The 27,725-nt window shown below is 37.0% G+C and overlaps 1 protein-coding gene across 2 annotated transcripts; it reads left to right on the top strand.

Annotated features, from left to right (window-relative positions):
* The first annotated feature begins 285 nt into the window (after nt 1–285).
* Nucleotides 286–26,597, top strand: LOC123548542 (transmembrane protein 180-like). Of its 2 annotated transcripts, none has more exons than XM_045335880.2 (5): nt 286–319; nt 10,521–11,622; nt 14,191–14,345; nt 22,951–23,034; nt 26,162–26,597. In XM_045335880.2, the coding sequence occupies exons 2-5, from the start codon at nt 10,735–10,737 to the stop codon at nt 26,457–26,459; spliced, it is 1,425 nt and encodes a 474-aa protein (XP_045191815.2). In that variant the 5' UTR covers nt 286–319; nt 10,521–10,734; the 3' UTR covers nt 26,460–26,597. The 2 variants fall into 2 exon arrangements, with proteins under 2 accessions (XP_045191815.2, XP_053402181.1); XM_053546206.1 differs by lacking the exon at nt 286–319 and adding an exon at nt 4,897–5,021.
* The last annotated feature ends 1,128 nt before the right edge of the window (nt 26,598–27,725 follow it).

The following is a 27,725-nucleotide window of genomic DNA, read 5'->3' as shown; positions in this document are numbered from 1 at the left end:
TATTTTCAATAATTGGAAAATCGGGTGCCTAGTAATATCTCCAGTCAATGGATAACAGGATGCACTTGCTTTAAAGAAAAACATTGTATTTTATACTTCTTTGCTTTAATAATACCATTATCACAACTAAACAACTTACCTATGTATTAAGTCTGATTTGCCATCACTGGCGTCGGTAATACGGTGTGGAGTACACTGATTCATGTTTAGCGGGCGTATAGAACTGAAGAATACAGCATTAAAAGCATGCAAAAGGTATTCGTGCAAGTTACCTCCCTTAATTATGTGCACGCCGTTTGTACTAATTTTGTTCGCTGAGGTAAGTTATCAGCTTTAATCAGTTAATCATGATCACATAGTTTAACTAGACTAAACAACTATTTTCAAGTTTGTACCACGTTTTAGTTTACTATGCAAATAAGGCCTATACCAGGCGAAAAGTTTCAGCCTTCAGGCAAACTCTGACTCGTGAGTGGAATTTGACGCCAGAAGCGGAAACGATTGACTACGTTTTACTTGTTATCACTAAATTTGTTTTTATATGTAGGTGGCTTGTTTTGTCCTGATGTGTTGGCATTGTGTGTGTGTGTGTGTGTTCCTTTGTTTGTTTGTTTGTTTTGTCCTAATGTGTTGGGTGTGTGTGTGTGAGTTTGTAAACGCTGCCAACTGGGTAATTTCGTATGAATACACACCAACGTACTGGGGATACGCCTCGAACCGGGGAATTCCCCAGTTCATTTTAACAATACCACATTATTCCTGACCTTCAAATTAGTCATACCTCGAAATTTGAGCTGATTCTGAGCGATAGAAATTTATTCCCCGGTACGCCGGTTCTGGTCATACACATATCTCACACACAATCAGAATTTTACAACGGTGTGTATCTTTCGCCATTTACTGCAGTTCCCCAGTTTACCTGTATACAACTCGTAGTACATACACACAAAGGTTTAAAAAAATTTCACTAGTTTAACATAATGCTTTCGTCATTATAAGCTTATTAGTGGAAAGATTATGTTGACTAATTCATCAATTACCAATTAAATATCTTTTTACGTTCACAAGACAGTTTTATATATTTATGTTACCGCTATCTTTTCCGGCTTATTGTGTTATGCGCTTTTATTTCTAAGTTAATGACTTGATTTGACAATACTTATGTTAAACTGAGAATATTATAATACACAGGAACACTACTCAAAATATACATTCTATATATATTCATCGCATTAACAAACTTTCAACTTCAGGCGCGGTGCTGAAATATACTAATTCCTTGTGAATTACCGTGCTGCATTTGAAACAAAAATGTAGTATTACCTCCAAAGATGTTCATATATTCAGCTCATAATGCAATTACCTATGTAAATTCAACAGTAATTAATACAGCAAAGCCAGAGAATTTTAATACAGTTTCGTTATTTGTAAAAAACGAACAACAACATTTGTACATTAACTTATTGATATTATTTACTACACATCAAAGAATGCATATGAGGATCTGACTCCAGTACGTTTAAAATACTGATTAAGAACACGTGAAAATATAAAACCTGTATCATACAGTAGCTAACTCATGCAATTATCTTAACACAGGATTTTCATGCTATTTTCGCGCTGATTTGTTCAGCAATCGCAATGTGTTGAAATCTATGATGTAAAAATGTCCCAAAAGTAAAAAAGATACTAATACCTCTCAAAAACCTGTGCTGCATTTGAAACAGCATTTGTTATGTCATTACCTCCTACGATGTTTATACATGTAATATGTATAAGCAGCTGTCAACTTGTTATGCAATTATCTACGTATGTTGAAGAGTAGTGAATACTACAAAGCCGAAATAGTTTAATACAGTTTTATTTTATTATGTATTTGTCAGATTTAGAGACCACATTAATCATAACATTAGTACATTATCTGATTGATTTTATCTACTACACATCAAAGAAAATGACACAAGGATCTGACTCCAATACATTCTTAAAACACTTGGAAATTCTAAAGCCTAGATCATAGCTAACTCGTGCATTTACCTTAACACGGGAATTTCATGCTATTTTTGCGCGATGTTTGTTTAGCGATCGCCAAGTCTAGAAATTCATGATAGAAAAATATTTCAACAAAGCATAGGCTATAAAGTGTGTTGTACATGTCCGAAATAATTGTAGTTTACGACGGTTCAAATAAAATGATAATGTTGCGGCTGCATGGGTTTAGGATCATTTGGTAAAAAATATAGAAACCGTGAGACATCAATTAAACACATGGGAATCACAGCAAAACAATTCTCATGCAAAAAATAAATAAATAAATAAATAAATAAAATAAAATTTGATGTTCACATAACGAACAGATATATCCTACAGAAAATTTGTCCCCAGAGTCTGCAACCTGAAGCACACTATTTTAAAACTTATATCATGAATTTGCTATATTTTAATAAGCGTTTTATCTTTATAAACTGTCGCTTTTAGCATTATAAAAGTTATTAAGTTGTTACACAAAAACCATTGACGTGTAAAGTTTGAAAGCTCAAAGTCTCAGTGCGTTACTGACATACCAAGGGTAATTTTTATAATGCATATATGCTCATTAACCAAAAGGAGTTTTTTCTGTCACTGACATTCCTATCATTCTACAATAAGTATGAATATGACATACAATTATATCTGCGCATGATATTTTCTTCAACTTCAGGTCCGTAGAAGTTCAATTTGATCAAAACAACGTTTTAAGAAATTTTGTTTGTTGGACGGGGTGAGAACGACCTCTCTCATCTGCTTATCAGTTTTGTTCATTCAGTGATATATCACACCGTGCGTTTATTGCGGTAGCATTTTATGTGGTACTTTGGGGAAATAAAGAATGAAAATTATTGATGATTGAACGACAGTGCTGATGAAATAGAAACAATCACAGTAATTCTACAGATGATGTTTCCCGAGGTATTAGAAAATACAATGTGTAACGCAAAGTATGAATTCACAACTTATTATACATGTACTAATCGTTTGATTGAAACCTGAAAACAGAGAAATTTTATTGCGATTAAAGGATTTTATTGAATATAAAGCTTTGAAATACATAACGATATTATCGTGTTACATATATAGTTATTTCATACTTCACTCATGTAACTGACCGACACAAATAAGACATTTCCCTATTCGTGACACATTAACGCAGTATTTATTATGGGTGCAAGTATATTTATCTTTAGTTTTGACAGTGGCATACGTATGATTTACTGGTATTAATAGCATTGAGGGAAACACAAGTATATAATAATCATAAAATACTTACGATATAAATGTTTTGATTAAAACAACAATATCATGAATTTAAAATACCTATGACTGATTTCATTTTAATCTTCCTTGATCAGAACGATTTTTACACGAGCATTCCGTTTCTGCATGTACTTTGTTTTGAAAGAGTACTGATAAACTTTGCGGTAGATTCAGCTGTTGCTTCAGTTTTCATTCTCCTACCTTTGTAATGTTTTACTTTATATACATTTTCGTGATTGGGAGATTATCCAAATAAGTTGTTTGTGTTTTTGTTGTATGCATGATTTCGTTAATCCGAATGGTTTTTAAAGGAACCACACTTATATGTTTGACTGTTAATTCTGTCTTTTGAACGAGTAGAATTGAAGGAAAAATAAATTGACTGCTTAGCACAGATTCAAGGGCGGATCCAGGGATTGGGTCATTTTTTTCTCGCTCGCTACGCTTGCATAGGTAATTCATCATTTGTTCTGAGTGAAAATATAAATATGCATTTTTTCTCGCTCGCTATGCTCGCATAGGCAATTTGTCTTTTGTTTGGGTAAAACAGTGCATTTTTTTCTTCCTCGCTACGCTCGCACAATAAAAGTCCGACAAGTTTGCATGAGCTCCTATAAAGTTTTTTATTTTACGTTAATAAACTTTAGTAACCCCTCGCCATAAAAATCCTCAGAAATCGGGCTTAGAAATTCCATTCCGAGATACTTAAGCAAGAATAAGTCTGACGAGTCATTAAACATGGACTATACGTAGCATGTTATTTGGGTTGATTTTATCATAAAACCTGTCCTTTTTCAATACCAAAAACAGCACCTCAGAACGCCAAGAATGCACCAGATGGATCATTGTTTTCAAATGTTCCGGTGGGGTGGGGTGGGGTGGTGTGGGGAGGGGAGATGGGGACATGCCTACGGACCCTCCTAGTTGTTCTACTACAAATATTTTGCACCCCTTACACCAAATCCTGTATCCGCTCGTAGATTTGTGAATGCCTAATTAAATTTTTTAGTTAAAACATAAAGAAGGAAAAAAACATACAATATTATTTATTCTTGCAAACCAGACGGGGATTTCGGTATCTTTACCGGTGCTGGAAAAGTCCATCTTACACCCGGGGTGAGTGAAAGATGACTCTCGTGCTGTAAATGACGTATAAGAAATACATATATGTAAAAGATTTGTGTAGCAATTTATATTTTATTTAAAAAACGGAATGAAAATTCAATACCTTGACAGTTCCTATTGGTTTCCCGATAGTATATTTTTCGAATCAAATCACGTTTTTTATCAAAAATTCATAACGTTACGCTGCAACTGGTTAAAACAAAACCGAACTAAACATTGTTGTTTGTTTTGAAACGTCATGACGTCTTTCCTGTTTACGGACGTTGGTTCCCGCGCTTTGTTTAAATACACTGCCATAAGAAATAGATCTAGTTCTAAAAAAGAAAGCTGTTCAATTGATTTTATTTTTATATTATTCTTGAAACCGGTATGCAAGAAAAAGATTCTACCAACTGGTTATAGGTGCGGATGGAAATATCCGGCTCTCGGGTAACTGTTAGGCGGTAACTCGGCAGTGAGCCTCCGTTACCGCCTAAACAGTTACCCTCGAGGCCGGATATTCCTATCTGCACCTACAACCAGTGAAAGAATCTTATAATATCGAAGTTCAAAGTTGCTGTAGGCAATGGAAAGTGATTTAAGCACACAACTGATAAAACCAGGTACTGTTTTGTGCTTTATTATGTCTCTGCATCATGAGTATGGTTCGTTCTTCGAATTTTCTATGTCTTGTCATAAACAGTTATTTTAATGTTAACATTTAACATAGACAATTTTTGATTGAATGTCGAATGATTGCTACATGTACCTACATACAGAATATAGAACTTTCTCTATTGTCTGACCGCCTCTGTTTTCGGGTGGTTAGAATCGCTTACTTAAAATCACTCGTAAGTACTCACTGATTAAGGGGCATGGGTTCAATCCTTGCTACCGACCAGGTCTCTTTATGTAAGAAAGATGACTACTTGATCTTTCCAGGAACGATTGTTGAGTAAACTGCCCACCTGACATAACTGAAAAAGTGTTTAAAAGGCGTAAAATCCATCCAATCAAATAAGTCCCTCGGTTTTCTTTTCTCACTATATATGATATGTAACAGGAGCTTCCGCATTCACCATTTTAATAGCTAGTTCCTCGTTTCACCTTTACACACGTACCCGGTTAGTTATACACTTATACCTCATTTAGTCTTTACACTAACTCCCCGTTTTAGTTGAAACACAAAAATTCCACATTTCGTCTATACACAAACACCCGGTTTGTTACACATTCACCTCAGTTGGTTTAAAAACAAAATTCCCCGCTCTGAATGTGAAAAATCTTCTTGCTTAACAATTGAAGATAGCTTTAATCTAAAGCCTTGGATAATTTTAAGATCATAAGAATAAGAGTTGATAGAAATATGATAACTGTAGCTACAGTAATAAAGAAGTTCCCAGTTGGTAGGTTTATAGCTTACATCCCCGATTGGTTGCGTTTACATGTATGTGTGTGTGTGTGTGTGTGTGTGGTGCACGCGTCTGTGTACTGTGGGTTTCGTTTTGAGGAGGCTGCGTTTTTGGTGCGTGGCATTCCCTGTTTGATATTTGTCTTTGTTTTTTTTGAGTCATTTTAGTGTCCTGGAGCCAAAACCATGACAGGCCATAAATAAGTAGAGTGATGAAATAAGTTTGCAGCATAGTGTACACAAATTAATGAGTAGGCACCTAATGAGTATATAGTTATATTCAAACATTTAGATTATGGAAACTGGATCATATCTATAAGAAAGTGGCTATTCCAACGGTCCTGTAAGAATAGCCTCACAGGCTAATTCCTATGGCTCTCCCGTAAGAATAGTGAAATAGCCTGCACGTGGCTATTCCTACGGCTCTAAAGACAGTTTTGTATGTCCATCTTGTATTGCATTGTACTGAATCAATTCAACTGGTATATTTTCCAACAAATTGTTTACTTTTCAGTATCACATCCAGAGGAAGTGAGTTCGAATATAGGATTTTTTTGTGCAGAATGCATCTTTTGGATGTGAATCATTGAATGTAAATACAACATAAAATAGTATTGATACGATACAAACGTAATAAGTGTGCTCTGCCTTTTTTCCAGAATGCGCATCTTTTTATACAAGTGTTAAAACGAAGCAAAGTGAAAGAAAATGCAATAGTTTCTGATCATTCTAAAATATCATCATTAACAACACTTGCGCAGTTTCTTTGTCGAAAATCAGTGTGTATTTACATGTGCCAATGTGAATAATAATGAAATAATATACGATAATATAAAAACAGTTATAAACAATTTCAGCTTGCTTCGCTCTACAGATTACTACATGTCATAGTACATAATTAACTAAATAAGTAAACTTTTACAGGAGTTGAGCATGAAATAAATTAGTCAATAAAGAAAAGTACTTGGAAACATTATGTACACTGTACAATGAAAATATATTATGATCAGCTACCCGACTGGGGATAGGAGTTGATAGGTACCAGCAATATTGATCCAAGAGACAAGACTCATCTGATGATTTCATCTTTTCCCATCAAAACTAAAGATCAAAGGCACTTTCACCTATGTGTGACTTTTAACAAGTAATGCCATACCCAATTGCAGTATGTATATCGTGCTGCTTTCTAGACAAAACCAATGAGTCATGGACATTATGTTATATCAAAGACAAGCTATGTACAATTAATTAGCTCACACCTTGTCTAATATCTATACTTAATTCTGTCCAGACCATAATTAATATGCAGCTGCTGTGCATTCATGATTTGACCCAACAACTACTAATAAAAATTTATCAAATATTAATAATGCATAATATCAAATTCATCAAAAATAATATTCATAGTCATAATTCTGTGACAAATTTATTGATTTGTTGCATATATCTATACATATATATCATTCGATGACAACAATATTACACATAGACATAAATTAGCCTTTCCCTATATTCGAAATAACTTCCTGTTCTCTCGATGTGATACTGAAAAGTAAACAGTGTGTTTGAAAATATACCATTTGAATTAATTCAGTACAATGCAATTCAAGATGGACATACAAAACTGTCTTTAGAGCCGTAGGAATAGCCACCTGCGGGATATTTTACTATTCTTACAGGAGAGCTGTAAGAATAGTCTGTGAGGCTATTCTTACGGGACCGTAGGAATAGCCACTTCCAATCTATAAAGGCTAGACAAGTTTACTGTCGCTGAGTGGCTGCTTTTTAATTTCTGACTTTTGCAGCCACCGCTTTGTTACAGTTTGACCGTCACAATATAAAACAAACTATATACGTTGGATTAGTTCGATTACTATAAAGGCCGTAAGGTACATCAGTACATTAGGGCCGTAAAGTCTGAAATTCTTCGCTACTGAACCCAAGCTCCTGAAATTTAAAGGAACGCCCTCAACAAATGTTTAGGCCTAACTTGGTTAATATGTAACAACCATGGTCAAACAAGCTGTGTCATCCAACTGCTTAATGATCTCAAATTGGCAATCCCTTGAACAACACCGCATTAAAAATTCCCTTATTGTATTTTTTATGCCCCGGCATCTACTGATGTGGGAGGCATATAGTGATTGTCCTGTCCGTCCGTCTGTTCGTTTGTCCGTCCGTACGAGGTTAACTAAATGGGACTGTTTCGTCTAGCATCAATACCCCTTACTAGAATGACTTGATACTAATGCAGATGTAACCTGTGACCATTCCTCATCTTCAGACATCACCTGACCTCAGTTTGACCTTGACCTCATTTTGGACTTAGGTTGCTTTATATGGGCCATCTCTTAGTTAACCAAATGGGACCGTTTCGTCTAGCATCAATACCGCTTACAAGAATGAATTGATACTAATACAGATATGTAACCTGTGACCATTCCTCATCTTCAAACCTGACCTCAGTTTGACCTTGACCTCGTTTTGGACTTAGGTTTTTTTGTATCGACAAGGATGCCACCGGGGGCATCAAGCGTTTATTGAATGCAGCTCCTTGTTTTAAATAAGGTACAGTCTTATTGCAGTTGACCATAACCACCTCACACCTACAAGGAACCTGAACTACTTGATCCCACAATCTCACACGCAGTACCATTCAAACTCCCTTTTTCCAAGAAAAATTCGTTCCTGGAATGGTCTCCCCCTACATATACAGTCCAGCCCCAGTTTGATTCTATTCACAGTCTGGCTGGAAACTGTAACCTTCTAATCTATATCTATGTTTTTATCTTAGTAATTATAGTTCGTTTTAACTTTGCACTTAATGAGCTTGCTCATGTTTTAACAGTCGTTCCTAGACAAAGCGCCTCCCAGTTATAATCAGAATTGATTGTTGGGCAGTACACAGATGTAGATATAATTGATAAATGACAATATGATAATGCAGACTGCCGTTGTCTTAGTTTCAGAAGGTGTTTGTGGTACAATATTAATTTAATTGTTATACTATTAATAGCTAAAGGGAATATTAATATTCAGCAAGTTGTATTGTTGTGTTTTTTTTTTCATTTTTAGCTCACCTGAGCACAAATTGCTCAAGGTGAGCTTTTGTGATCGCCCTGTGTCCGTCGTCCGTCCGTCGTCGTCAACAATTTGACTGTTAACACTCTAGAGGCCACAATTTTGGTCTAATCTTAATGAAACTTGGTCAGAATGTTACCCTCATAAAAATCTTGGACGATTTCGATATTGGGTCATCTGGGATCAAAAAGTAGGTCACCAGGTCAAATCAAAGGAAAAGCTTGTTAACACTCTAGAAGTCACAATTTTGGCCCAATCTTAATGAAACTTGGTCAGAATGTTACCCTCATAAAAATCTTGGACAAACTAGGTCACTGGGTCAAATCAAAGGAAAAACTTGTTAATACTCTAGAGGTCACAATTTTGACCCAATCTTAATGAAACTTGGTCAGAATGTTACCCTTAATAAAATCTTAGATGAGTTCGATATTGGGTCATCTGGGTTAAAAACTAGGTCACCAGGTCAAATCAAAGGAAAAGCTTGTTAACACTGTAGAGGCCACATTTATAACTATTTCTTCATGAAACTTGGTCAGAATGTTGCTCATAATGATCTCAAAGTTCAGGTTGAATCTGGATCATGTAGGGTCAAAAACTAGGTCACCAGGTCAAATCAAAGGAAGCCCGCCCGCTTAGCTCAGTAGGTAAGAGCGTTGGTCTACGGATCGCGGGGTCTTGAGTTCGATCCTCAGGCGGGGCGTATGTTCTCCGTGACTATTTGATAAACGACATTGTCTGAAATCATTAGTCCTCCACCTCTGATTTATGTGGGGAAGTTGGCAGTTACTTGCGGAGAACAGGTTTGTACTGCTACAGAATCCAGGAACACTGGTTAGGTTAACTGCCCGCCGTTACATGACTGAAATACTGTTGAAAAATGGCGTTAAACCCAAAACAAACAAACAAATCAAAGGAAAAACTAGTTAACACTCTAGAGGCCACATTTATGACCATATCTTAATGAAACTTGGTCAGAATGTTTATCTTGATGATCTATAGGTCATTAACAAATCTGGGTCAGATGGGATCAAAAACTAGGTCACTGGGTCAAATCAAAGGAAAAGCTTGTTAACACTCTAGAGGCCACATTTATGACTGTATCTTTATGAAACTAAGTCAGAATGTTAATCTTGATGATCTTTAGATCAAGTTCGAATCTGGGTCATATGGGGTCAAAAACTAGGTCACCGGGTCAAATCAAAGGCAAAGCTTGTTAACCCTGTAGAGGCCACATTTATGACAGTATCTTTATGAATCTTGGTCAGAATGTTAATCTTGATGATCTTTAGGTCAAGTTTGAATCTGGGTCATGTGGGGTCAAAAACTAGGTCACTGGGTCAAATCAAAGGAAAAGCTTGTTAACACTCTAGAGGCCACATTTATGACTGTATCTTCATGAAACTTAGTCAGAATGTTAATCTTGATGATCATTAGGTCAAGTTTGAATCTGGGTCATATGGGATCATCAACTAGGTCACCAGGTCAAATCAAAGGAAACGTTAGTTAACACTTTAGAGGCCACATTTATGACCATATCTTAATGAAACTATCTTGATGATCTTTAGGTCAATAGGTCAGGTGAGCGATACAGGGCCTTCATGGCCCTCTTGTTATTCTGGTATCATTTCAGCAAGGGATTAAAGTCATCTAATGTGATAGTGCATGGAGCGCTGAAGTGCCGTCCTTTTTATAACTACTCAACATTTTTATGGCAATATGAATATATACATGTACTTTTATGCAGAGATGTCTTCATTTACACAGAAATAGAAATATCTTGTGCTGCAAGACCTCTTGACTTGAAAGTCATTCAGACATGAGTAACAATATATCATAGAATCAGAATGGCATCAAGAGAATCTCTACAAAGCAGAATTCTGGCAGTATCTGCTTTGTCTGTAGGATTCAGCCTCGTCAATTCAGCTTTTAGTTTCTACTATGTAAAAGTATTTCTGAACTTCTATCATATAGAGGAAAGCTGGTTTCAACTTTCTCAGACATTGTTTCTTATATGGAACGCCATCAACGACCCTCTGTTTGCTTACTTTCAAGACAGCACGAATTTTCGTTGTTCCAGAACTCGACGTGAAAGTGTTCTTTACGCAGCTCCACTGTTTGCTTTGTCATTTCTAGTGCCATGGTTTCCGTGGGGAGACCCAGAAAGTGTACAACCATGGGTTACAGGAATTCATCTTATTACAGCTTTATGTTTCTGGGACACTATGTTTACATATGTTGGATTGGCATATTGTTGTCTTTTTACTGAAATGACAAAGGATATTTCAGAAAGATACAAGATGGTGAGATACACACAAATAGGTAATTTACTAGGATCGTCAAGTGTATTCATTCTACAATATATGTCAAGTCAGTTAGAAGATTTCCAGGCATTTCAAGCAACGAGTATTGGAGTTGCTGTCATCAGCTGTATATTCATGATGTATTGTGGGAAACATGCACATACGGAAAGAGATCTACAACACGAGAGTGACATGCAATGTGGGAAACCAAGAGTTACTAAATTTCAAGAGTACCCTTACTTTACACTTTCTAAACAGATTCTTTTCAACAGAGATTTTCTTGCCTTTGTGATAATGAACTTTTTCCAGGAATTTCATCGTACATTTATATCAAACTTTTTCGCCATATTTGCTGATCAGCTGATTGCAAAAGGAGCCATTCCAGCTTTTGTGAGAAGCGTATTTTATGGGGCCAGTACTACAGGTGCAAAGGTATAAATAGTATACTGTAAAATCATTTAAATTCGCTGACATGAAATTTCGCGCAAACGTGAAAAAGGTCTGTTTCGCTCGGGCTTTATGTCACGCAATTTCAATTTTAGCAATGAAAAAAATATAATTAAAAATTAATAATAGCGCGATCTTAAATTGGCGCATAGGTCCTAGCGCGAAATACGCGAAAATTCTTCCTACGCGAATAAAAATGATTTCACAGTAAATGAACTTTGCTTCTGAATGACTTTGAATGACTTTTACATGAAGCTGAATACAAATTGCAATTAACTTTTTTTCAAAATTGTAAATAGAAGGTAGGCATTATTTTTTTTTTAGCTCACCTGTCACATAGTGACAAGGTGAGCTTTTGTGATCACGCAGCGTCCGTCGTCCGTCGTCCGTGCGTCCGTCCGTCCGTCCGTAAACTTTTGCTTGTGACCACTCTAGAGGTCACATTTTTCGTAGGATCTTTATGAAAGTTGGTCAGAATGTTCATCTTGATGATATCTAGGTCAAGTTCGAAACTAGGTCACGTGCCATCAAAAACTAGGTCAGTAGGTCTAAAAATAGAAAAACCTTGTGACCTCTCTAGAGGCCATAAATTTCAAAAGATCTTCATGAAAATTGGTCAGAATGTTCACCTTAATGATATCTAGGTCAAGTTCGAAACTGGGTCACGTGCCCTCAAAAACTAGGTCAGTAGGTCTAAAAATAGAAAAACCTTGTGACCTCTATAGAGGCCATATTTTTCATGAGATCTTCATGAATATTGGTCAGAATGTTCACCTTGATGATATCTAGGTCAAGTTCGAAAATGGGTCACGTGGGATTGAAAACTAGGTCAGTAGATCTAAAAATAGAAAAACCTTGTGACCTCTCTAGAGGCCATATTTTACATGAGATCTTCATGAATATTGGTCAGAATGTTCAACTTGATGATATCTAGGTCAAGTTCGAAACTGGGTCATGTGGGGTCAAAAACTAGGTCATTAGGTCTAAAAAAAGAAAAACCTTGTGACCTCTCTAGAGGCCGTATTTCTCAATGGATCTTCATGAAAATTGGTCAGAATGTTCACCTTGATGATTACTAGGTCAGGTTCGAAACTGGGTCATGTGGGGTCAAAAACTAGGTCATTAGGTCTAAAAATAGAAAAACCTTGTGACCTCTCTAGAGGCCATATTTTTCAATGGATCTTCATGAAAATTGGTCAGAATGTTCACCTTGATGATTACTAGGTCAAGTTCGAAACTGGGTCATGTGGGGTCAAAAACTAGGTCATTAGGTCTAAAAATAGAAAAACCTTGTGACCTCTCTGGAGGCCATATTTTTCATGAGATCTTTATGAATATTAGTCAGAATGTTCACCTTGATGATATCTAGGTCAAGTTCGAAACTGGGTCATGTGGGGTCAAAAACTAGGTCATTAGGTCTAAAAATAGAAAAACCTTGTGACCTCTCTAGAGGCCGTATTTCTCAATGGATCTTCATGAAAATTGGTCAGAATATTCACCTTGATGATATCTAGGTCAAGTTCGAAACTGGGTCACGTGCGGTCAAAAACTAGGTCAGTAGGTCTAAAAATAGAAAAACCTTGTGACCTCTCTAGAGGCCATATTTTTCAATGGATCTTCATGAAAATTGGTCAGAATGTTTATCTTGATGATATCTAGGTCAAATTCGAAACTGGGTCACGTGGGGTCAAAAACTAGGTCAGTAGATCTAAAAATAGAAAAACCTTGTGACCTCTCTAGAAGCCATATTTTTCATGAGATCTTTATGAATATTGGTCAGAATGTTCACCTTGATGATATCTAGGTCAAGTTCGAAACTGGGTCACGTGGGATCAAAAACTAGGCCAGTAGGTCTGAAAATAGAAAAACCTTGTGACCTCTCTAGGGGCCATATTTCTCAACTGATCTTCATGAAAATTGGTTAGAATGTTCAGCTTGATGATATCTAGGTCAGGTTCGTAACTGGGTCATGTGCGGTCAAAAACTAGGTCAGTAGGTCGAAAAATAGAAAAACCTTGTGACCTCTCTGGAGGCCATATTTTTCAAGAGATCTTCATGAAAATTGGTGAGAATGTTCACCTTGATGATATCTAGGTCAAGTTTAAAAGTGGGTCACGTGCCTTCAAAAAAAATTGGTCATTAGGTCAAATAATAGAAAAACCTTGTGACCTCTCTAGAGGCCATATTTTTCAATGGATCTTCATAAAAATTGGTCAGAATTTTTTATCTTGATAATATCTGGGTCACATGTGCTCAAAAACTAGGTCACTATGTCAAATAATAGAAATAACGACGTCATACTCAGTTCAACACTGGGTCATGTGGGGATAGGTGAGCGATTCAGGACCATCATGGTCCTCTTGTTTTTACAAATATTATGTTTATTTTATAACATATTGAAATCTGTCTTTTTCATTGAAATAACTTAAATGAAAACACAGTTAAATATAAGCATCATAATAAGTCATAAAAAGGTCTTTCAAAAGAGTCAGTTTCTGAATAGGTCTATGTAACACAACTGAAATGTTTAACGAAGCATATTATATTTTTCAGTTGACAGTGATATTTGCGGCTGGTGTTGTAAGTCGATTAGGTTATTTTAAGGTGATACGTTACAGTCAGATCATTATTATGTTCTGCGGGTTGTTTTATTTCATGATGGGGCCTGTCAACCACTGGTGTTTGATGCTGTTTATGCTATTAGACTGGTATGGTATAATCATGTTCTTAATTTGAAATGTTGTTACCTGTTTTTGAAGTAGTTTGGGGCATTAAGTTGTCTAGTCTTGTTAGTCGAACCCAGGACGTACATTATATTTATCAGGCTAGTGAGCTGAATCCATGTGACTTTGTCCTTCAGCTCGATTTGTGGTCATTTTTGCATTTGTTTGTCCAGTCTGCCTATCCTGCTAGAATACTGCTGTGATTTTGTTGCAGTACATGTTCTTTTTCAACATCTAAAATAAAAGTGGAAAACCACAGGTCGCAAACACATGATAAATTAAAATGTAACAGGCTCGGTTTGATTGATTTTTAGCTCGACTATTCAAAGAATAGGTAGAGTTATTGGACACACCGGCGTCGGCGTCATGATTTGGTTAAGTTTTTGTATGTAAGCTGGTATCTCAGTAACCACTTGTGGGAATGGATTGAAACTTCACACACTTATCCACTGTGATAAACTGACTTACATCGCACAGGTTCCATAACTGTATTTTGCTTTCTTACAAAATTATGCCCCTTTTTCGTCATAGAAAGTTTTAGTTAATGTTTTGTATGTAAACTGGTATTTCAGTACCCACTAATAGGAATGGATTGAAACTTCACACACTTGTTCACTGTCATGATCTGACATGCACTGTGCAGGTCCAATAACTCTACTTTGCATTTTTTATCAAAATTATGCACCTTTTTCGACTTAGTAGTTTTTATGCCTCCGAAGGGAGCCATATTAGTTTTCAACTGTCCGTCCGTTCGTTCGTTAGTTTGTTCGTTTGTCACAATGTTAACTTCTTGCATGAAGGCACTTTACTGGTGAACCACTTCACCCAGGACCTTCAAACTTAACATGCTGATAGTACTTAATGAGTACACTACCCCTACTGACTTTAGGGTCACCAGGTCAAAGATCAAGGTCACAGGGGCCAACGTTAACTTTCTGCATGAAGGCACTTTACTCGCGAACCACTTCACCCAGGACCTTCAATCTTCACATGCTGATAGTACTTACTGAGTACACCACCCCTACTGACTTTGGGATCACCAGGACAAAGGTCACGGTCACAGGGGCCAACGTTAACTTTTTGAATGAAGGCACTTTACTCGCGAACCACTTCACCCAGGACCTTCAAACTTCATATGCTGATAGTACTTAATGAGTACACTACCCCTACTGACTTTGGGGTCACCAAGTCAAAGGTCAAAGTCACAGGGGCCAACGTTAACTTTTTGCATGAAGGCACTTTACTCGCGAACCACTTCACCCAGGACCTTCAAACTTCATAAGCTAATAGTACTTACTGAGTACACTACCCGTACTGACTTCGGGGTCACCAGGTCAAAGGTCAAGGTGCTGCGGGGGCATTTGTCACCATTAGTGACAGCTCTTGTTGGTTTTAAGTTTTTGTATGTAAGCTGGTATCTCAGTATCCACTAATGGGAATGGATTGAAATTCACACACTTGTTCACTGTCATGATCTGACGTGCAGTGTCATGTCCATAACCCTGTTTTGCATTTTTACAAAATTATGCCCTTTTTTCGACTTTAGTGTTCATTCAATTGACAAGGCTCTTGAATAGTCGAGCGTTGCTGTCCTCGGACAGCTCATGTTTGTTTTAGTTGGGTTTAACTTGGAACCAACACAAGTATAGGTCATATGGCGACTTTTAAGCTTCATATGGCGACTTTTAAGCTTTGATGTTGGAGGAAGACCCCAGGTACCCTTACGTGCATTATTTCATCACAGGCAGGCACATGGGTAGAACCACTGACCTTCGGTAAGCTAGCTGGATGGTTTCCTCACATGAGGATTTCAACGCCCCAAGTGAGGCTGGAACCCAGAAGTAAAGTAATAATTATGCTACAGTCTGTTAATCTACCATTATTATGCCCCCTTCGAAGAAGGAGGGGTATATTGTTTTGCAGATGGCAGTTGGTGGGTACGTCGGTCGGTCTGTCTGTCCGTAGGCCAGTCGGTTTCTGGATGATAACTAAAGAACACTTGGGCCTAGGATCATGAAAGTTGATAGGGAGGTTGGTTATGATCAGCAGATGACCCCTATTGATTTTGAGATAAGTAGGTCAGAGGTCAAGGTCTCAGTCACCCAGAACAGTTAAACAGTTTCCGGACGATAACGTGAGAACACTTGGGCCTAGGATCATGAAAGTTGATAGGGAGGTTGGTAATGACCAGCAGATGACCCCTGTACATACTGAGATCAGTAGGTCAAAGGTCAAGGTCACAGTGACCCAGAACAGTTAAACTGCGGTTTCCAGACGATAACTTGAGAACGCTTGGGCCTAGGGTCACGAAACGGTTTCCAGACAATAACTTGAGAAGACTTGAGCATAGGATCTTGAAACTTGATAGGGAGGTTGGTTATGACCAGTAGATGACCTGTATTGATTTTTGGGGTCACTTTTCAAAGGTCAAGATAACAAGGTCCTAGTTGGTTAAATCCATTTCTGATTATTATTTTGAGAACAATTCGCCCTTGAGCCTTCATATTTTATTGAATGTATGTCTCCTGATAATTTCCGGGTCATGAGGTCAAAGGTCAAGGTCAGTTGGGTCAAATCCATTTTAAAGCAATATCTTAAGATCAGTTTAGCCTACATACTTCAAATTTCATAGGTTGATTGGTCTCCTTTAGAAGATGACCTTTTTCAATTTTGGGTCACAGGGTCAAAAGTCAAGGTCACTTAGGGTGAAATCCATTTTAATTCAATACCTTAGGTCTGTTTGACCTACATACTTCAAATTTTATAGGATGGTTGGTCTCCTTTAATAGATGTCCCCTATCACTTAAACCTGGGTCAACGGTCAAGGTAATTCAATATCTAAGGCTATCAGGGGGCATATGTGTTTTTCAAACAGCTCCTGTTTATAGGTTACTTTATATAAAAATACCAACCCTCTAGGTATAAGTACCTTACAATTCATCCATACGAATTAGAGGTTGTAAAAAAATGAGATTGTGTAGATTAGTTTTAGCTGAGTATTCATTGAAAACATTTGCCAAATGAGTTTGCGACCTTGATATTTTTAGATGTTTAGATTTGCAGTGAAAGTTATAAAATGCTTGAAAATGCTTGAAGCTAACTGCTACTTTTTAGCTCAACTAATCAACGAATAAGTAGAGCTATCCTACTCACCATGGCGTCGGCGTCTGCGTCAGCATCATACCTTGGTTAAGTTCTTTCGTACCAGGCCGCATTTTGACAAAATCTTTGAGATAAAGCTTTGAAACATTCAACACTTGTGTATCATCACCATATCCGGTTTTAAGCAAGAGTACATATCTCCATCAAGGATTTTTCTGAATTAGGGCCCCTTTTAACTTGTAAACCTTGGTTAAATTTTGCTTATCAGTTCATATTTTGTGCAAACTGTTTTGACATATGGCTTTGAAACTTTTATCACTTATTTATTATAACAGTCTCTATCTGTAGGCAAGAGTACACAACTCGGTAAACTATTTTGGCTGAATTATGGCCCTTTTTTGACTTGGATATTGGTACAATTTTCATACAGGTCCACGTAATGTCAAAACTATGTGACAGTGGCTTTGAATCTTTGAAAACTTCCTTATCATCATGATCTCCATCTGTAGGCAAGAGTACATAGCTTTGTCAACTATTTTGGCTGAATTATGTCCCTTTTAGCTCATGTGATTGTTTGGAAAAAAAGATGAGTTATTGTCATCACTTGATCGGAGGTTAAGTTTTATGTTTAGGTCAGCTTTTCGCCCTAAACTTTCAAAGCTGTTGCTTTAAAACTTGCAACACATGTTCACCATCAATAGCTGACTCTGTACAGCAAGAAAAAAATATCCATCCTGCTTTTTGCAAGAATTATGACCCCTTTTGGAGTTAGAAAATATCAGATTTCTTGGTTAAGTTTTGCGTTTAGGCCAACATTGCACTTTAACTTTCAAAGCTATTGCTTTAAAACTTGGAGCAGTTATTTGCCATTAAAAGCTTGCTCTGCACAGCAAGTACCATAACTCTACATTGCCGTTTGCAAGAATTATGGCCCCATTTGGACTTAGAAAATATCAGAATTCTTGGTTAAGTTTTGCGTTTAGGCCAACATTTCTCCTTAACAGTCAAAGCTATTGCTTTAAAACTTGGAACAGCTATTTGCCATTAAAAGCTGACTCTGCGCAGCAAGTACCGTAACTCTACACTGCTTTTTAGCTCACCTGTCACAAAGTGACAAGGTGAGCTTTTGTGATGGCGCAGCGTCCGTCGTCCGTCCATGCGTAAACTTTTGCTTGTGACCACTCTAGAGGTCACATTTTTCATGGGATCTTTATGAAAGTTGGTCAGAATGTTCATCTTGATGATATCTAGGCCAAGTTCGAAACTAGGTCACATGCGGTCAAAAACTAGGTCAGTAGGTCTAAAAATAGAAAAACCTTGTGACCTCTCTAGAGGCCATATTTTTCATGAGATCTTCATGAAAATTGGTCAGAATGTTCACCTTGATGATATCTAGGTCAAGTCCGAAACTGGGTCACGTGGGATCAAAAACAAGGTCAGTAGGTCTAAAAATAGAAAAAACCTTGTGACCTCTCTAGAGGCCATATTTCAATGGATCTTCATGAAAGTTGGTCAGAATGTTTACCTTGATGATATCTAGGTCAAGTTTGAAACTGGGTCACGTGCGGTCAAAAACTAGGTCAGTAGGTCTAAAAATAGAAAAACCTTGTGACCTCGCTAGAGGCCATATTTCTCAATGGATCTTCATGAAAATTGGTCAGAATGTTTACCTTGATGATATCTAGGTCAAGTTCGAAACTGGGTCACGTGGGGTTAAAAACTAGGTCAGTAGATCTAAAAATAGAAAAACCTTGTGACCTATCTAGAAGCCATATTTTTCATGAGATCTTTATGAATATTGATCAGAATGTTCACCTTGATGATATCTAGGTCATGTTCGAAACTGGGTCACGTGGGATCAAAAACTAGGCCAGTAGTTCTGAAAATAGAAAAACTTTGTGACCTCTCTAGATGCCATATTTTTTATGGGATCTTTATGAAAATTAGTCAGAATGTTCATCTTGATAATATCTAGGTCAAGTTTGAAACTGGATCACGTGCGGTCCATAACTAGGTCAGTAGATCTAAAAATAGAAAAAACCTTGTGAACTCTCTACAGGCCATATTTTTCAATGGATCTTCACGAAAATTGATCAGAATGTTCATCTTGATGATATCTAGGTCAAGTTCGAAACTGGGTCACGTGCGGTCAAAAACTAGGTCAGTAGGTCTAAAAATAGAAAAACCTTGTGACATCTCTAGAGGCCATATTTCTCAATGGATCTTCATGAAAATTGGTGAGAGTATTCACCTTGATGATATCTAGGTCAAGTTAAAAAACTAGGTCATTAGGTCAGATAATAGAAAAACCTTGTGACCTCTCTAGAGGTCATACTTTTAAATGGATCTTCATGAAAATTGGTCAGAATTTTTTATTTTGATGATATTTAGGTCACATGTGCTCCAAAACTAGGTCACTCTGTCAAATGATAGAAATAACGACGTCATACTCAGTTCAACACTGGGTCATGTGGGGATAGGTGAGCGATTTAGGACCATCATGGTCCTCTTGTTGTAATAATTATAGCCCCTTTTGGACTTAGAAAATCGGATTTCTTGGTTAAGATTTGTGTTTAGGTCTGACAGCTTTTCTCCAAAACTATCAAAGCTATTGCTTTAAAACTTGCAACACTTTTTCACCATCAAAAGCTGACTGTGTACAGCAAGAAACATAACTCCATCCTGCTTTTTGCAAGAATTATGGCCCCTTTTGGACATAGAAAATATCATAAAAACACATGTATAGGACAGTATTTCTATTATACAGAGACAAAACTATCAGACGAGCGTCTACACCCACAGGGCAGTGTTCTTGTTGGACTTGGAAATTGGTTCAGTTTTCGTACAAGTCAACATTTTGTCAACACTATTCGACATGAGGCTGTGAAATTTTGAACACTTATTTATCATCATGATCTCCATCTGTAGGCAAGAGTACATAACTCTGTCAACTATTTTGGCTGAATTATGGCCCTTTTTGGACTTGGAAATCAGTAAAAATTTTCTAACCAGTCCATAGTTTGCCTAGCCTGTTTGTCATGTGGCTTTGAAACTTGTTTACCATCATAGTCTACATAATTATGTAGGTAACACTACATAACTAGGACAAGGACTTTAGCTCAGTTATGGCCCTTTTTTTGTCATAGAAATTAGTTAAGTTTCGCATACCATTTCATATTTTGTCTAAACTGTTTGATATATGGCTTTGAACACTGCTTACCATCATGGTCAAACATTGCTATATAGTGAAAGACTTATCCAAATCCATAAATACAGGTATTTTGTTTGTCGTTTCTATTTTTAGCTCACCTGTCACAAAGTGACAAGGTGAGCTTTTGTGATCGCACGGTGTCCGTCGTCTGTCCGTAAACTTTTGCTTGTGACCACTCTAGACGTCACATTTTTGATGGGATCTTTATGAAAGTTGGTCAGAATGTTCATCTTGATGATATGTAGGTTAAGTTCGAAACTGGGTCACGTGCCTTCAAAAACTAGGTCAGTAGGTCTAAAAATAGAAAAACCTTGTGACCTCTCTAGAGGCCATATATTTCACAAGATCTTCATAAAAATTGGTCAGAATGTTCACCTTGATGATATCTAGGTCAAGTTCGAAACTGGGTCACGTGCCATCAAAAACTAGGTCAGTAGGTCTAAAAATAGAAGAACTTTGTGACCTCTCTAGAGGCCATATATTTCACAAGATCTTAATGAAAACTGGTCAGAACGTTCATCTTGATGATATCTAGGACAAGTTCGAAACTGGGTCACGTGCCCTCAAAAACTAGGTCAGTAGGTCAAATAATAGAAAAACCTTGTGACCTCTCTAAAGGCCACATTTTTCATGGGATCTGTATGAAAGTTGGTCTGAATGTTCATCTTGATGATATCTAGGTCAAGTTTGAAACTGGGTCACGTGCGGTCAAAAACTAGGTCAGTAGGTCTAAAAATAGAAAAACCTTGTGACATCTCTAGAGGCCATATATTTCATGAGATCTTCATGAAAATTGGTCAGAGTGTTCACCTTGATGATATCTAGTTCAAGTTCGAAAGTGGGTCACGTGCCAACAAAAACTAGGTCAATAGGTCAAATAATAGAAAAACCTTGTGACCTCTCTAGAGGCCATATTTTTCATGGGATCTGTATGAAAGTTGGTCTGAATGTTCATCTTGATGATATCTAGGTCAAGTTCGAAAGTGGGTCACGTGCCTTCAAAAACTAGGTCAGTAGGTCAAATAATAGAAAAACCTTGTGACCTCTCTAAAGGCCATATTTTTCATGGGATCTGTACGAAAATTGGTCTGAATGTACATCTTGATGATATCTAAATCAAGTTCGAAACAGGGTCATGTGCGGTCACAAACTAGGTCAGTAGGTCTAAAAATAGATAAACCTTGTGACCTCTCTAGAGGCCATACTTGTGAATTGATCTCCATAAAAATTGGTCAGAATGTTCATCTTGATGATATCTAGGTCAAGTTCGAAACTGGGTCACATGCCTTAAAAAACTAGGTCAGTAGGTCAAATAATAAAAAAACCTTGTGACCTCTCTAGAGGCCATACTTTTCATGGGATCTGTATGAAAGTTGGTCTGAATGTTCATTTTGATAATATCTAGGTCAAGTTTGAAACTGGGTCAACTGCGGTCAAAAACTTGGTCAGTAGGTCTTAAATTATTAAAATCTTTTGACCTCTCTAGAGGCCATATTTTTCAATGGATCTTCATGAAAATTGATCTGAATGTTCACCTTGATGATATCTAGGTCAGTTTCGAAACTGGGTCACGTGCGGTCAAAAACTAGGCCAGAAGGTATAAAAATAGAAAAACCTTGTGACCTCTCTAGAGGCCATATTTTTCATGAGATCTTCATGAAAAGTAGTGAGAATGTTCACCTTGATGATATCTAGGTCAAGTTCAAAAGAGGGTTACGTACCTTCGAAAACTAGGTCAATAGGTCAAATAATAGAAAAACCTTGTGACCTCTCTAGAGACCATATTTTTCAATGGATCTTCATGAAAATTGGTCAGAATTTTTATCTTGATAATATCTAGGTCAAATTCAAAACTTGGTCACATGAGCTCAAAAACTAGGTCACTATGTCAAATAATAGAAAAAACGACGTCATACACAAAACTGGGTCATGTGGGAAGAGGTGAGCGATTCAGGACCATCATGGTCCTCTTGTTCTTCTTTTGTCTGAAAATCTCTGGTAATATTTTGACCGCATACTTCCCTTAATTCTTCGAATAGAGGAGCCCGCTGTCAACAGCCAGCTGTTGTTTATGAAATGCATTGGGTGCATATTTTTTATCATCTGTTTCAAGTTTATGTAATAGTTACCCCAACCAAGATTGAAGAATATTTTGTTTTGGTTTGCAACATTTGGTCACAGAATATTTTTGTGGTACATATTAGGTATTGAAATTTGGATAGATATTTCACTGCACATGTATATTACCAGCTGTACATTTTATGTTCTTTCTTTCAGTTGCCTTGTGGATTCTGTCTATTCGTTGTTTAATCTTGCCCTATCGGATGTTGCGGACAATGACGTCATTCGTTACAACAGAAGGTATTAAATACTAGTTGTTTATAATAAGACATTTGGGTTCTCTGAGGTGGTCAACTCCGAATTACTTGCTCCACACAGGTACGGATTCGAAACCTCATTGGAGTGTAGAATTGTTCCCGTTAGGAAGCCATCCAGATAGCTTACAGAAGGTTGGTGGTTCTACCGTGGTGCCTAGCCATGCACGAATCAGTGCTTGGATGGGCACTTTGAGTCTTCCTCAACTGTCAAATGCTGGAAATGTCGCGATCGTACAAATACTGCGTCTGTGGGAAATACGTTTAAGGGTCCATGTGTTTACAATTGTATGAATATATATTTATGAAATATATATTTATATTATTGTATATGTATAAATATATATTTATATTTGCCCTGCCATACTTTTGCAGTTAATTTCTGTCCTGAAACAAAAATAACACCTGCTATATTTGAATTGAACATGTTTGTCACGAGAAATGCCAGACGGATTTATTTGAAAAAAAAATGTAAATTAAAAACAAACATTTAAGATATTAGGAACTAGTTGACTTAGATCTTAGTACTGAATGATGAGTACTGATTACAGAAAGTTGGATGGCAAATAGTCCATACATCGCCAAGCAAATAAAGGTGCCAGAACGAGAGTGCATATCAAAATACACTCGAGGACTTTAAAAACGGCCCATCTACATTTGGAAAATTTTATCCAAGATAATGTTCGTAATGCATTTATTTATCATTATGAAATATGCATAACCAATAAAATGTTTAAGAAGGTATTTTTTCTGTGCTATACAAAGCTACAGCTGTTGAAGCTCATATTCGGATTATGAAGAGATTGTTTGTAGTTGTCGGAAAAGAATACCTGTTTAACTCTTTACATCGTTAAAACATAAAAGAACTGATCAGTTGTCCATTTATAAAAAGTTAATTAGATGGTGTTGGCGTAATTCAAACAAGGTTAACATGGAAATGAAAAACGTGGAACGCTACAGCCGCAGCCTGTCCTGCACTCTCCCATACCGAAATTAGGCTGTGTTTGATTTTGATGCTTTTAGATTTAGATTACAAAAGAAAGCAACACTTTACTGGATCAGATATTTTTTGAATGATAAGTGAATGTCAAAATATTGGAATACAAGTTTCAGGAATGAAATAATAGCCATGTTTTTAAAGTCCTTGAGTGCAGATCTAAATTGATTTATAACTACTGACCTGCACATATTACTATTATCATAACAACTGAAAAATGCCACCAGTGTTTCCAATGGACCCAAACACTGTCCTCAAGATTATGGTGCGTTGAAAATAAAACAGAAATGCATGTAATAGAGTATTTAGTTTATAAAAGTAAAAGTGTAAGAACTGACCATTGCTTGTGTTTAATATATGTTAGTACATCTGTCCCCAGTCCGGAAAGATAATAGGCATTGTTTGGAGATAAATTCACAGTTGAGGTAGTATAGTTATATGCCTTTCTGTTGATTTTTTTTAGCTCACCTGAGCACGAAGTGCTCAAAGGTGAGCTTTAGTGATCACCCTGTGTCCGTCGTCCGTCGTCGTCCGTCGTCCGTCGTCAACAATTTGACTGTTAACACTCTAGAGGTCACATTTTTGGCCCAATCTTAATGAAACTTAGTCAGAATGTTACCCTCGATAAAATCTTGGATGAGTTCGATATTGGGTCATCTGGGATCAAAAACTGGGTCACCAGGTCAAATCAAAGAAAAAGCTTGTTAACACTCTAGAGGTCACAATTTTGGCCCAATCTTAATGAAACTTTGTCAGAATGTTACCCTCAATAAAATCTTGGACGAGTTTGATATTGGGTCATCTGGGGTGAAAATCTAGGTCACCAGGTCAAATCAAAGGAAAAGCTTGTTAACACGCTAGAGGTCACAATTTTGACCCAATCTTAATGAAACTTGGTCAGAGTGTTATCCTTAATAAAGTCTTGGACGAGTTTGATATTGGGTCATCTGGGATCAAAAACTAGGTCACCAGGTCAAATCAAAGGAAAAGCTTTTTAACACTGTAGAGGCCGCATTTATGACTATATCTTCATGAAACTTGGTCAGAATGTTAATATTGATGATCTTAAGGTCAAGTTCGAATCAGGGTCATGTAGGATAAAAAACTAGGTCACCCGGTCAAATCAGAGGAAAAGTTAATTAACACTGTAGAGGCCACATTTATGACCATATCTTAATGAAACTTGGTCAGAATGTTTATCTTGGTGATCTTTAGGTCAAGTTTAAATCTGGGTCAGCTGAGTTTAAAAACTAGGTCACTAGGTCAAATCAAAGGAAAAGCTTGTTAACACTCTAGAGGCCACATTTATGACTGTATCTTGATGAAACTTAGTCAGAATGTTAAACTTGATGATCTTTAGGTCAAGTTCGAATCTGGGTCATGTTGGATCAAAAAGTAGGTCACCAGGTCAAATCAAAGGAAAAGCTAATTAACACTGTAGAGGCCACATTTATGACCTTATCTTAATGAATCTTGGTCAGAATGTTTATCTTGGTGATGTTTAGGTCAAGTTTAAATCTGAGTCAGCTGGGGTCAGAAACTAGGTCACTAGATCAAATCAAAGGAAAAGCTTGTTAACACTCTAGGGGCCACAATTTATGACTGTATCTTCATGAAACTTAGTCAGAATGTTAAACTTGATGATCTTTAGGTCAAATTCGAATCTGGTTCATGTTGGGTCAAAAACTAGGTCACGGGGTCAAATCAAAGGAAAAGCTTGTTAACTCTCTAGAGGCCACATTTATGACTGTATCTTCATGAAACTTAGTCAGAATGTTAAACTTGATGATCTTTAGGTCAAGTTCGAATCTGGGTCATGTTGGGTCAAAAACTAGGTCACGGGGTCAAATCAAAGGAAAAGCTAGTTAACATTTATGACCATATCTTAATGAAACTTGGTCAGAATGTTAATCTTGATGATCTTTAGGTCAATAGGTCAGGTGAGCGATACAGGGCCTTCGTGGCCCTCTTGTTTAAAAAGTTCCTTGCGGTTATTGAAGTTGTAGTGAAATTCATGCTGTTAAATATAAAATATCTATCAGTCGGCTTTTTATACCCACTGTTGGATCATTTGTTTTTACGCAACGTTTCCCTAAAGTATTAAAAATATTTTCAGACATCCGGCGACGTCAATGGTTTATGGTATGAATGCTCTAGTTGTGAAACCAGCTATATCATTGTCTCCAATGTTAGTGGTCAGTATTCTAAACTCGTATGGGTATGATCGTCTCAAAGATGGAAAACTGGACGCTGTTGAGATAGAAGGATTAAACAGCATTATGTTCAAATTGTTGTGTTTATTTCCATGTATAATCGGATGTGTTCAGTTCTGTTCATGGTCATTTTACACAATCAGGGAAAAGAAAAGTTTTGATATGACTTTATATGTTGGAGTTGGGGAGGATTCGGTGTAGAGAATTTTATTTAAGCTTTTAATTTTAAATTCTTATATAATAATGTATTTTATTTTTTCATCTGGTATTGTGGCTTGACTTGTGAAAGTTTGATAATATATTACTATTTAAAGGAAATAAACTGTTAAGAAAATTTAATGTTCGTTTATTATATCTACACTGTCCTAAAGACTCAACCCTCGAACACTTTGTATCAAAATCAAGGAAAAAGCTGTATATGAACTTGCTTCAGGGAGAAAAACTAGCTTTAGATAAATGGTGCCAACCACAGTTGCATCCAGCAGCAGCTACTTTCTTTAATCAAATTACATGTCCGGATGACAAAACAAACTCTTGCGTGCACACAGGGAAAGGTCGAGTCATTGTTGCCAGGGAAATCCATATTCCACGCAATCCGGTCGCTTGAAGTCCTGATTTCTGACTTTTTCAAATTGGATTTATGTATTGATATAAATAAACTGATGCGATTGAATTCAGTTTTATTTCTGTAATTTTGACATCATATTAACAATGGATTCTTTTAAATGAATGTTGTAAACTTTGAAAGTGTAAGTATTTACGTACTTATTTGAATTATTGGCACAAAAAGAAGGGTACAGCACAGTACAGAGTTCTCGTTGACGTAACATATATATAGTTCTCTTTCTCTCTCAACCATCTATCTAACCGACCTGCCAAGATACACATGTATCCATTTATCCACATGTGTCTGGGCAGCGTATTCCGCAAAACAACGGAGATGACATGTACTTGTCTGGAACTACGTGAATGCATGTGGTCGTGGGTTCTGTCCCTGGCGCCGTAAAATAATGGTACTAATAGCCAAAGAAGTATATTTTATAGGTCTTTGTAATAGCTATATTGCTTGGCGCTCAGCATTAAGAGGATATGCTCGGACTGGTCAGCCCAGTGTCAGTATAATGTGACTAGGGATATCATGTCGGGTGCCTACGGCATGATAGTCCACAAAGTTTGGCATTGTGCTCACTTCTACAAGTAGACACCGTCGTTTATTTGAATGAAAAATTGTTGAAAAAAAGTTAAACCCGAACACACAATTTTTACACGCCCCCCCCCCCCCCCCCCATAATTGTTGCCCTATTCCGTCCGTCCGTCCGAATTCGTGTCGTGCATATTTAAAAAAGTATTTGATCCAGAGTCATCAAACCTCACAGGATTGTTATTCAGCACGGGAAGTTTTGCACCAGTGGTTTTAATTTGGAGTGCATGCAGCCAAACCAGACTTTATGTATTATGAATGAAGTT

The sequence above is a fragment of the Mercenaria mercenaria genome, chromosome 6, assembly GCF_021730395.1.
Source record: "Mercenaria mercenaria strain notata chromosome 6, MADL_Memer_1, whole genome shotgun sequence".
Lineage (NCBI taxonomy): Eukaryota > Metazoa > Mollusca > Bivalvia > Venerida > Veneridae > Mercenaria > Mercenaria mercenaria.
Note: the sequence above shows the minus strand (reverse complement) of the source record. Positions and strands in the feature narration are given on the sequence as shown.